Genomic DNA, 13,403 nt, shown 5'->3' on the forward strand with positions numbered 1-13,403 from the left:
CCCTCTCTCCTTGCCAGCTTCTTCTACTGGAATATAGACAGCAGAGTGTGAGATCCATGCAGTGGCTTTCAAATTAGAGCTGGGTAAAATTTTCAGATGAATAGTTTATTCAATGAAAAAGGAAGTTTCAGGTTGACCAAAACTATTCATGAATATATTGACCAAACACACACTAAACACTGCAGTAATGTCAAACCCAAATTTTTGCCCCAAAAAACTGTTTAGACTTTCAGGCATTTTGACAAAAGCAAAGGAAAGGATTAATGAAACAGCCAGAAGAGGAGCCTCCCTTATAAGTTTTAGCTCAGTAGTTAGGGCGCACTTACTTACGTGGGATGTGGGAGACAAGTTCCATTCTCCACTCTGCCTGATGAGGAGAGCCATTGTGGGAGACCCTAATTCAAATTCCTTCACCTCATCAGGCAGAGCAGTGAATTGAACTCCGGTCTCTCACATCCCAGATGAGTGACTGTTCGGTCATCAACAGAATCTCCCATAATATCCTGGGTCTGGCCAGAGTAGCAGAACTTATATACAAAACATGAAATGACAGGTAAGAAAACCAGTTTTATCCTTTCTCCATGGTAGAATTCATCACTCTAAGCAGTAGTTATGGGAAATGGCCAGAAGTGCACAAACTCCCTTCCAAAAAAACATGGAGGGAGATGTACATTTTAGAGATCCATTGCTCTAACAAGAGGAAGACAGAAGCAGAAGATACACTTGCATCTGAGTGTTTTACTTGTTCTCCAATCAAAGCAAGAGCATATCTAATGTATGGTGAGACCATTTATATACTGTATTTATAAGTGATATAGATTTGCTTTTGTTTTATTAGACAAAACTGAGAGAAGGTTAGGAGATTCTGCATATGAAAACAACAGGTAAGAGACCAATATTAAGTCTTAGTAGTTTGTCAAAAAGATGAACAGAAGGCTTTTCAAGGCTATTGGTTTAGTCATATGAAGCACTGTAGCTTCCTGTTTGCAAAGCCAGCAAGTCACTGGTGGAGTGAGCACTATTTCTTTTCAGAAACTCCTGATCTGCCTTTGAATAATTTTTAAAACCATATGGCTTTATACTAAATACAGTTTTATACCCTTTAAGCACACACAGACTACAAAGTTGATATTCCAACCTGTTTGAAGGCTTACCAATGAAAGATAGCAATCTAAAGTGTTGCCATCTCTCAAGATTTTGTCATGAGACTAGCAATACTTGGTCAGTTTTTGTTTTTTATTTAAAGCCTCTGTTCTTGGAATCATTTCATTATGCAAGAATCTCTGCTTTCAAAAGAAAAGAAAAAAGTATCTTGCCCTCATGGCTGGGGAGAAATATGAATTCTAAAGGCTTAAAAAAATAAAATTAAAAAAAAAAGACTAAACAATCTCATGATTTTAAGCAACTCATGATTTGAGGTCCAACTTATTTTTGAATGTTTGCAGCTAGTAAAACTGGAGTGCTCATCCAATTATGCAGAAATAGTCTCTGTAGGGGCAAAATCAGAAATAAGTCTGAAAACCACCTTATCTGCATGTAGGGTCACTTACTAGAGAGACAGTCACTCTCTTGGCTGAAACAATGGCCAGGATATAAGATACTTTAGGGTCAAAATATGGTTAACACTTTTGCCCTCTGTTCAAAGGATGTATTTGACAGAGCCCAAAATATTCTCTTTAGCTTCCGTTATTCTACTTTGAATGCCTCACAGCTCTGTCCTAGGAAACTGCTTTGAGGAAGCAAGATGTAAGAGGATGCAAAAGTAGGAAACAGAAGAATTTGTGTACATTGTTTCTACTACACAGACTTGAATTCTCTTGAAATTCCAGCTTAGAATTTACAGAAGCTTTACAGGTCATCTGGAATTTCATCTGAAAAGTCAGCCAAAACAGGTTAATCCTCCAGAGGAAGCACTAGGAAAACAACCACTCCAAATAGTCCTGAGAAGTTGAGTGAAGTTCTTTCGAAGTGTTAAAGGAAATCAAGCAGTTACTTAGAGCATCCATGGCTCAAAAACATTATCAGTATGGATCCCAGGTTATACATGTAGAAATCTAAACTATTCAGAGGAATTTTATGAACTGTCTTTGATCCTCAGGAAAGTCTACATACAGGGTTCTGCCAACACATGTAATATTCAGGGAGACCCCAGGCAAGGTAGAAAAAAAAGAAATCAGGATGACTAAAGCCTTTTCCTGACTGACCCTTCTGGCCACTTGGCTATTAAGTCAGACAAGACCATGTATAAGCGCACAGCTCTGCCCACCACTGAGTTTCTCTGTCTTGTGTTTATATGAATGTCAACTGTGGAGAGGGAGAGAAGGAGAGAGAGAGAGAGAGAGAGAGAAATTGTGTGTATGTAGCATGAAAATCTGTATTGGGCTGATGGGATTAGCCACAGATGGAGTCTTCTTTAAATTGAACTATCTGGCCACGAATAGCTTAAAGACCTTGTGGTTGAACTCCCAATCTTCTACTGCAAAACACAGTCAATGCACAAGTTTGACCGTAGGATATATGCTGCTGAGACCAAGAGATTTGTTCCTCCAAAAAATTCTGATGGACTCGAGGTTCGGTAAACCTTTCTTGATTCTTCCCCAGAAGTCAGGTATAACATGATTTTCCTATGAACAGTAATAACATTGTACAGAATCTCATGGAGACATTTCTCAAGGGCAAAGATTGCTCAGACAAACTAGAAGTTTTTATGTTCCCCTTTTAATGGTGCTGTAGGCTTCCTGAAATGGCCATTTCCCCAGAACCGTGAGAAAGTTCATTTGAACTCTTGCTCTTAAAGAAGGCTTCTCAGTAAACAGTATGACATAGGATAAGCCACATAAAGGCGTGCCTCTGGGAATTCCTTTCCAATTGCTCCTAATGAAGGGAATAAGTTACTAAGTTTTTTGTTGGATTCAGAGCTACACTGTGGGAGACTCTGTATCTTGAGGATTCCCTTTGAATGAGGTGGAAAAAGTGTTGCTGATAAACATATTTAGGAATATGGAGACAGGTCTTGAGGGGATGGATCTCCTGAGGTGCCTTGGTTAGAAAAGATATGAACTCGACACAAAATAATCTTAACAATACAACATTTAGAGTAGGGAGGTCCAGAACAAGGTAGAAGCCTTCGATGCACTTAGTGAGAACAAACACATTTGAAAATAGTCTAAGCTTTTTCATTCTTCTTGAACCAGGAAGTTTGGCCCACACCCAAAAGCATTTTTATGATCAGTATAGGATTCTGAAGCTCATCTGTAGATTAGTGGAAACCAGGAAGATGCTTGTTAGAACAACCTTCTACAGGTTGTTTTTTTGTTTTTTGTTGGGGGGGGGAGGGGTGAAAGAAGAGAGATTTTCTGAGCAATTTAGTGTTTAACAACACACCTGAATGTTGTATCGTTATGGCCCACATTCTTCTCCCAGCTACTGACACTAAAAGGGATCTGCAGAGAATCATATTACATCACGGATAGCCTTGTAGAAAATAAAATCAATCAACCAACAGATATTAACTTCCCCATGCCCCCTTTCTCCATATTTCCTACAATAATGAATTAAGGAGAGGGTAAAGGTGGAGCAATACAATTGGTTATACATAGACCATCATCATTTTCTAACCTGCTAGTACACAGATTTGAGAATAAAGAGATGTGTATTAGCCATGGTATTCCTGGAGTGCTACAGAAAGTCTGGTTGCTGAACATGACTAAAAAAGAATGAAGCTTGAAGTGAGTCAGTGACTTGGGGATCAACTGCTTTACATTTTTAGAAGTTTTGGAGGTGAGGGGGAGTGGACGACTGTTGAGCTCACTGTAGAAATAACAATGCTCTTCCAAGTCAGGACAAAAACTTTGTTATGCTAAACTAAGGAAGAGTCTGTTTTAGGAAATGAGAAAAGAGAGTTGGAACACAAATGACTGTGTAATCTGGTGAAGCTAAAGATGTGCTCTGTAAATGGCCCTCTCTGTTCTAGGTTCAGCTGCTTAGAATCCACTATCTTCCACACTGTTAGCTTTCCTCCTAAGTCCTCCAAATCATTCCCATGGCTTATTTATTTTGTTCTTTTTCCTTCTCCTCGATTTCTCTCTCATTCTCTTCTCTGCTTTTGTAAAGGCCACTTCAGAGAAGGGAGGGACAGAGCTGCAACTCCTAGATCACAAGTACATAAAACGCAAGGATTACTAATGGGGAAATCTGTGTACGTGTGTTCTGTGAGCACTTTATGCACCTGAGAATATTGTGGAGAAGGGCCCTGAAAGGTTCTATGGCCATTTCTTAGGAATTAAGGTAAACTGAACCAGCCACCATGGCTACCTGGAAATACACCAAGGCACAGGTAAACCATCCATCAAGTCTACTAATTTCAGTTCTTGTCTTCCAACAAATCCTTATGTTGTTTCCAAGCTCCATTTAGGAAAATTTCTCTGAAGGACATGTTTAATGATGAAAAGAGAAAGCATACAAAATTGGTGAAGAAATATGGGGGGAGAAAGGAAAAAAAACCCAACAAACCAGGTTCTGCCTCAAATGGCCTCCCAAAAGCCTTTTCCAGCACTGCTACTGAATAGGAGGAGGGGACTGCCTACATGTGGCACACCCTTTGATTATCACTCTGAGTCATAATACTTCTACTACTTCTAGCAGTGGGGAAATGCTGCAGAAATCCGCAAGGCTAACGGAGCCCTCCTACTACCCTTCAATACTTAACCATTATAAAAGGGAGAGAAGACAGCAAAAAAATCTAGCCATGAAAAAGAGTAAGCAGAGGAACTTCTGGCTCCGCATATGGAGGCAAAAACCAGGATAACAGGCAGAGCTGTTGATGTGCCGGAACAGGTGGTGATAGTATCTAGGATTTATTTATTTATTTTCAAGAAGGATTTTTTTGTTAACCTCCTCAAACATCAGTAGAAATGGCAGAATACCTGGAAGGAGAGGTCATTTAGTGGATCCTACAATGGAAAGCACTACTTCGTCTAAATGAGACTTCATGCACAATTGACATCATAGCTTCTATTACAAAATATTTAATATTCAACCATTCATTCCTTCTCTATAACCTTTCCAATGAAACAGAAGTGCCTCAAATGAACATAGGTGCATATCTGTATCACATATCCGAAATGTCATAGCACAGAACCCATGGATGACAAGTGTGTGTAAGGATTATTTATGCACGCACGCACATACTTTGGCTATGTACAAAGTTGGCCAAACTATCCCATAACACTAGAAGGAAAACCAAGGCAGACATTTTCAAAAAACTGTCAAGTTAACTTAAATGTCAAAAAGAGGTATGTTGCAGGCATAATTAAGACAAACAGAAGAATGAATTTCTGTTATTGTTTCTGTAATCAAAATACAAGATTAAGTTACATACAGTTCCAGAGAGGACATCATGAGGGCAGCAGTTTAGGAGGTGACTCTTGCACACTCGGTCATCACTGAATTTGATTCGCTGACGGGTAGTATCCCCTGAAATATAGAAATGAAGACACTCCAGGTTAGACAAATGGAGAAACCAGCCTGCTTTTGCTAAAAGTGTTAAAAATTCCTTTACCCCAAAATGAACCAAGAAACCCTAATGGAAGCTTAAATTTAAACGATTAAAGTACCCTTTAATCTCTACCCAAACATTAACTATGTATTCATTTTTTTTACATATACTATATGCTGCTGTTTAAATGTAATTATAAGCTTCCACTTTTTCACATATTTTAATATTTTTTTTATTGAAAAAGCAGTGTATTAGGTAAAAATACTTTGCCAAGAGAGCATCAATGTAAGATGCTATATAAGTGTCTGTTCCAGATTTTGTGTAAGCTACCAAAAATGGATTTGTACTTGCCAATTAGCATATAACAATCTTACAAACATGTAATAATACACACTTAGAGCCTCCACTGAACACCATCTGCCATTTCTTCCATTACTTTCTTCTTGGATGCAAAGCATCCCCTTACTTCTGGTGGGGCAGGATAAATAGAGGGCAAAAGAATGGATTAAGTGATTAGAAACCTGAAAGAACCAATCACACAAATAGACATTGCCTATATGTAACATTACTTTTACAGAAGCTTGCAACCCCCATGTCACAGACCCCATCTGCTGCATGTTGCTGAGCTGGAAACATTTTAATTCTATTTTCATAATGGTGTAGCTCCTGCATCACAGCAGAAGCATCAACCAGCTTACCACACAATGAGGTCCAATTGCAAGTTTAAAAAAATCCCATCTGTGAACAAGGTTGGATAGTTCAGTTCCAAATAACCAATTATTGAGGGCTTTTTTTATTGCAGGATGTGTTTTCCTTAAAAAGTCATAATGGAACAGCCACTATTCCATTTCTGGAAGTGAGGTCACTCAAAGATTTTTTTTTCCTGTAGAGATACAGGAATTATAAAACATCTCAAAATCTCACAGGATGCCCATCTACTCATTAAAATACAATAACCGCCTAACATCACTATTAAATGAAAACCTACTGGTGAATTACTGAAGCAAGGACAGCTATTGGAGAAAAAGTACATTGAGTTCAGTTTGCAACTTTTTCCCATCCCATTACCAAAGTACTTTAAAGAGGGTGGATAAATTTTGCAGTTATGAATGTAGTCACTTCTCCATTCTAATAAACCGGAAACATCTGAGATTTTAAATCTATGAAACGGTTCAACAAGCCCAATTCATTTGTTAACTATACAATAAAATGGTCATGTCCTTCATTCTATTATGTAATCTCATTTGTAAATATCACTGCTATGCATAGGAAACTAAAACGTAACATTTTCAGATGGGCTGAACTTCATTCAAGTTGTTAAACAACTGAAAATTTCCAGAACAAGACACACTTAATTTGCCTGTAGGATGCAACACAACGTTAAGACCAGTAATTCACAGGCTAGAACAGCTTCGGAGCAGTTCAACAATAGGTTTTCTAGAGGCTAAGTCTTCAGTTTTAATGGGTTATTTGTAAAACTAAAAATTTAGAATAATCCCTTATTCAATCACGCCTGCTACTGCAGTAAAAGGTTTTTTGGAGGGGTTCATTTTTTTTTTTTTTTTTAAAAACACAACTGCGTTTGTTCCACATTCATTAACACATCTGAAAAGTTAGTGATAACTCACGGCTCGGCGAATGCGGGGCCTTTCTGACACTCCCTTGCAGATTGAAGTAGGCAGGCAAAGATACATTGAACCTTTATAAATAAAACAAGGGGCCAGATTGTTCAGTTTGTATAGAATAGACTCTGCCAGCAATTTCAACACAGCATCTAGAAATACATGTTGACTGTAAAGATTTGTGTACATAAAAACAAATGAACAAACCAACTGGTGTGTTAAAAAAAAAAAAACAACAGCTGATGGCCACTAGAACTACTGAAAGGGATATTGAGACTGGGGAGTAGCTAAAGGACTTATGTTCCTCAGGCCTTCGGAGATAGGAGTGTTTTCAGATATGTTACTAAGCTCCAAGGGAGCATTCTTTGTGCCTTTGCCACAATCAACTGCTGATTGTACAGCAGCAATGTACTCAGTCTCTCTTGCCTTTCTATTTACATAGCATGTGAGACTTAGGAAGAAGGGATAGGACAATACAGAGAAAACAGAGGTAGCTACAAAAAGGAACCTGTTCCACATTTACATTATAGTCACTATTTATGGATTCTGTATTAGGTCTTCACTTGAATAAATACCTAAATGTTTGCTGGGTAAGTTGGTTCTGCATATAGCATTCTGTTCTACTCTTTTCCCTGGTTCTACAAGACTGGTTTAATAGATATTTGGATTTTTTTTTTAAATCGACTCTGCTGTTATCATAGAAAAGCTTTTGCAAAGAGAAGGCTCTGGTAACATGCCCTAAAGATGGTTAAGTTATAAGTTAGTTCATCTGAGAGACCATTCCACAGCCAGATCCCCTTGAATAAAAATATTTTGTCTCAAGCATTCTATGAATTGGTGCTATCCCAAAGCTGCACAGATGTCTTGGCAGGTCATAGATGAAGATGCAGTCACAGATGTAGTTTGCTCCTAACCCAGTGATGACCTTCTGCTAGGATAAGGTGAGGGCCCATTTTGTAGGTGCCTTTGCTGGGTAAGGTGTGTGAACAGGGAGAAAGACAAAAAACCACCAAATGCCTGGGGCTCACTCTGCTGCAAAGGGAGAAACCTTTTGAGAATTATTTTTGTAATCCAATAGCAGATGTTCCTTCCCAGAGTTTTCCAATAATCGAGTGATTTGGGTGTGAATAAGCCAAGGTTCACAAGAGTTCTACTAATCAAAATGAATATTCCTCTTTGGTCTGAATGGATTTAATTAAGCAGCCACAGTATTCTCTTTAATATTTTATAATATGAAAACAGTCACTAAACAAACCTGTGAAATACTTATGAATATAACTTGTGTTTTCACAAGGGAAAAAAATTTAAATGCACTTAGTAGTAATTTTAAAGTGTTTTAAATTATCTTTATTAAATACAATTAAACCTATCCCTTTGTAAGCAGTAGCCTAACTTTTTGATTGCACTATGCTGCCTTTTTTTGATTCCATCGTGTTTCAACTTTTTCTGAGATAAAATAACTAAGTTAAATAACTTATTTTTTGTAATTAAGGCATATGTATTGAGGCTAAGCCTACTAGAGACCATAACACCTTAATCTTTTTTTGTTACTATTCTAATAAATTAGTTTTTTAAAATATTTGACTACTTTTGATATTGGTCAATTGACAGGTCAGATATTGTCAATTATTTTTGGACTAGTCAAATAACCAAACTCATTCTTAACCTTGTCCCTACTGAGTACTACATGGTCGATCTTCAGGGATTACACTTATTAAAAATGTAAAACGGTAACTTATTAATGTGTTACAGCAATCAGCATCTATTCTATTATGACCCATTTCAGTGCTCCCAATTGGATTTTATTTGTTATTTATGTTGACTGACAGTGGATTTATATGGAAACTTAAAAGGATTGATTTAATTCACCTAAAGAAACAGCAGCTTCAGTTTTATTCAAGATATCTGACCCAAACCATATTTCTGTGATTTATTACACTAGGGGTGAGCGGGAGAAGAACTTTAAACAAGAACGAAGCTATTCAGGAAAACAGCCAATTGTCAAGGATGCTTCTATGCTTAACCATCTCATTTCTTAAGATGCATGCACACAACACCCCTGTTAGTATTAACACACACATCAGGAGGTGACCAGACCCCAAACAATGGCAGTAATAATGCAACAGTCATTTCAGAAAACTGTTTTACTACATTAAATAAAAAGAATGTTGACTAAAAAGCAACCAGAGTCAACAGCTAAGACCAAATTATACTGCTGAGCTTTAAAGAAAATTTAAGGGCTAAGAACACACTTAGTACCTGTAAGATTAAGCCTAGTAAGAATAAGTCATTTTAAACACCCTCCAAAAAATCAAACTTTGCTGTGAACATCCACCATGTTCCTTTGGTACATGCCTGAAGGAATTTACATTACATTTTGACTGCTGATTTTGGCAATGAGTTTGTATATTTCACCCATCTTTTGCAATAACTAACTACAGACTAGTTTTGTTTCAATCCATCACTTGTTCACAGTATTGAAACATACTATGAACAGCAATTTATTCCTTCCATTTTAGAATCATATATTCTAGCAGGAATTATCAGTTAGTGTTAAAGCTTAAACTCTAATACCAAGGCACAAGTGCAATGCAACCAAACACAATGGCAATGTGTCTTTGCATTTGGAGGACAGGATCAAGCTCTTGGTATAGATTTTTCCTCATAACTTAAACACCAAAAGTTTACATCTGTTTAATACCTACCACACTGTATTTACCATAATATATTAATAGGAATAATATATTCTAAGTGCAGAATCCCTCATACTTTACACTGTAGCAATATAAAATTGACAGCTATATGCCACAGTCAAATAGTTCACTTAAAGTTTACTTCTGAACATGCAATGTATCAAGAAGGAACATTATTCCCATGCCCATCCCAAGAGACAAGAAGATACCAATTTATTTTTTATTGAATTGTTGTTCCAACAGGATCTTCAATCCTAAGACTGAGACTGGCAGAGATGTTCTTGAACATTTTTTATGTTTCTTTATTTAAAGGGCAGCAGCAGCAGGGCTGAGCACAAGTCAGCAGCTCACTCCCCCTATGGCAGATGTATGTCAGTCACTGAGCATGATCACTGCCCTAGGAACCTTCTCATCAGTTCCCAGTTATGAAGGACGTAAACCTCCCAAAAGAAACAAGCCACCTGATGTTAAAAATCTGCATTAAGAAGTGAAATAAAATAAAGCTGCAAAAAGCAAAAGATCACTTCAATTAAAAAAACCCTCCAAACTCTGAGGGAGCAATGAGCAGGTGAGAAGAATCCTGTTGGAATTACAGCTTCAGAAAAGAATTGCATGTTCGGAATTCTCTCTTCTTTAAAGATACCATCCAACAAAATTCTCATTCCTGGAGAGTAAAAAGTACACGGGACGTCCCAAAAGAAAGCAAGGCTGCAACACACAACACTAAGTCCAAAACAAATAATGTGACCAAAACAAAAATTAAATACACAAGGGAGAGGTTAAATACCTTCTACCCTCAAACAAAACACAGACAGCATTTAAAAAGTATAAAAACCTCAAAATCAGCCAACTCAGATACAGGATATCCTAAAATGAAACAAAAAACTTTTCAGGACAGAAGAGTTGTTTATTCTCTACTCTGTAAACAAATTCTGTAGCGCAAAGAAAACAAAACGTAATTCCCTCTCGATAGCTGAATCAAAAGGAGTAATCTTTTGCGAACCTCTGGAGAAAGAACGGTGAAGATATCTGTGAGCCAAATATCTAAGAGAGGCATGGGAGACAAACTTGCCTTGGATTCAGTGAGGTTTGACATGACTATCTAGTTCATACCAGCCACATCACAGCAACACAAAACATATCCAACAACTTTGACATGGTCTTCTTAAAAATTATTGAATCAATTCTAAACAAAAAGTTTCCAAAGTTGTTGGAGTTTGCAAGGACTTTAGTCCCTCTCAAGGAAAATTTACAAGAACATTTTAATAATCAAATATATGGAGAAGGGCTTCCCCAGGATGGTTTGTGTGGAATTGGCAGTTACCAGAATACAATGAGAGAGAGACCTCCTACGACACTTGGTTTCTCTGGGATTTCAGGGTCCACTGAGGTTGTCACATGTAGAGATTCACCATGGGTACTACAAAGCAACTGCCATAACTGTGTATCTAGGTACTTATTTGATCCCCCTGTTCAGGGTAGCAACTAAGAACATGGGCTCACTGGCTCTGTCAGGAAGTACTAGATTTCTTGCAACATCTTTTCCTGATAAGATGCATGAACATATTCTCAGTAAGGAAGGGATAGAGGAGAAGCGAACTGGATAGTTTTCTGAAAACCTCAAGTAGCTCCATTGGACAACTCTCAGAATGCATGTGTTCAAGGTGACCATGAAACTGCCTTGGAAAGCACCAACTTTCTTGTAGACCCAAGTGCAAGAGATACCTGAAGCTGCAGTGTCAAAGCTGGAACTTTTGTGCACTGAGAGCACTAGCCACAATACAAAACATACCTACCTACACAGAGAACTCTAATTGTTCACAATCCAGGGATAAAGAAATGGTTTGAAGCTTGTACTAGAGACCTCATGATCGCTGCAGATCCTCTGTGAGGCTATTTGGCTGGTTTGGCAAACATATGTCATCTGCAATCCCTTGGAGTTTGAGAATGACTGTCTTCCATAATATGATTGCCAGTAATCACTGGTGGATCTGCAAGTGGCTAATGAGACCAATCCAGGATCCACACATCTTGTCACAACTGGGGCAGACATTTCCCAATAGAAGGGGTAGATCTGGATTGCTGAGTTGGGATGCAGCGCATTCTTTCCTCCTTTCCTGTTTATCCAATTCCTGTTGAATCAGTTAGATCTCAAAATACTGGGGTTCTTGCCACAAGGTCCTTTCTCATTTTGGTCAGCTGAGGACTTGGGCTTCCCAGGAGTTCGTCAATATTGCACTTCTTCATGTTGGCTTTGAGAGTGTCTTTAAAGTGCTTTCTTTGCCCAGCCCTCGTCTGTTGGCCATGGCTCAGTTGTGAGAACATGACTTGCTTTGGGGGTTGATTTTCTGGCATTTGAAGAACATAACCAGACCAATGGAGTTGGTGGTGGATGATCAAAGCTTCAATGCCGGAGGTTTTGGCTTGGGACAGAACACGGACACAGATGTGCCAGTCATCCCACTTGATTCGGAAGACCTTGCGGATGCACCACTGATGGTATCATTCGAGAACCTTGAGGCGTCCACTGTACATGGCTCTGGTTTCAGCACCATACAAGAGAGCTGGGATAAAAATGGCTTGGTACACGAGAAGCTTGGTGTGGTTCTTGATGTCACAATCTTTGAAGACATTTTCTCAAGCATCCAAAAGCTGCACTGGTGCATGGAAGGCAGTGTTGAATTTCCTTGTCAATCAATGTCAGCTTTCTGTGACAGATAGCTTCCAAGGTAAATGGAGTGCTAGACATTCTCCAGGGTCTCTTCATTGATCTGAATTATGGGAGCAGGATCCTGGTGATGCAGAGCCTATTGGAGGAATACTTTCATTTTCTTGGTGTTGTGTGTGAGGCTGAGTTGGTTGTAGGCCCCAGATTTTTTTAAGATAGTTTTCTGAGTGGGCGCACAGGGCCCAGTCATCTGCATATTGGAGTTCAATGACTGATTTAGTGATAATCTGTGTCTTGGATCAGAGGAGATTGAGGCTGAAGAGCTTGCCATCCATTCTGTATTGGGTATCAAATGCAAACATATAATGAATCACTGAATCACCAACTCCACCTCAAGAACATGAGCATAGATGGAGTTTGAGAACTCTTGACTGAAGTCTGCCGTCAGCAATGTGTCAGAGAACTACTGATTTTCTTCTAATACTTCATGAGTTGACTGGAGCTTAGTATCACAGACTTCAAAAAACTGAGGCTTCCAGCGTATGGCAGAGACAAGGCTTGTAGGGCACTTGTATTACAAGGTGATGACGTGGGACACTTCAATGACTCGGCTGCTTCACTGAGTTGATCACAGAAGTGCTACATTTGAGCCAAAAGGACTGGCAGACAGACAGTCAAACAACTCAGATGTCTCAGCCAACTGAGGCTTCTGCCTTGAAGCACTCTGGCCCAGACTCATGTCAGACGTAAATAAATTTCTGGAGTTGCTGGAGGATGCATTAGAGACATTCTTCATGTCATCTTAGAGCCCAAGGTGACATCTGCCAATATTTCTGGCACTCCTTAACATTGTGGTTGACTCTATATGCAGACAATGCAACCAATATGCTTATTTGTCATTAACAGTCCTGTTGCAAGGATGT

General features: G+C 38.6%; 1 protein-coding gene across 4 annotated transcripts in view; it reads right to left on the bottom strand.

The window, feature by feature from the left end:
• The window catches only part of LOC115643901 (putative RNA-binding protein Luc7-like 2), a 70,866-nt gene that overhangs the window by 41,865 nt on the left and 15,598 nt on the right, over positions 1-13,403 (bottom strand). For 2 of the 4 annotated variants that reach the window (XM_030547932.1, XM_030547922.1), the window contains one exon: positions 5,381-5,475. In XM_030547932.1, coding sequence (XP_030403792.1) covers positions 5,381-5,475 — 95 coding nt within the window. Of the gene's footprint in view, positions 1-5,380; positions 5,476-5,891; positions 5,966-7,125; positions 7,197-13,403 lie in introns of those variants that run through there. The other 2 variants (XM_030547916.1, XM_030547923.1) reach the window with 2 other exon arrangements.

This window comes from Gopherus evgoodei, chromosome 1 (assembly GCF_007399415.2).
Source record: "Gopherus evgoodei ecotype Sinaloan lineage chromosome 1, rGopEvg1_v1.p, whole genome shotgun sequence".
Taxonomy (NCBI): Eukaryota; Metazoa; Chordata; order Testudines; family Testudinidae; genus Gopherus; species Gopherus evgoodei.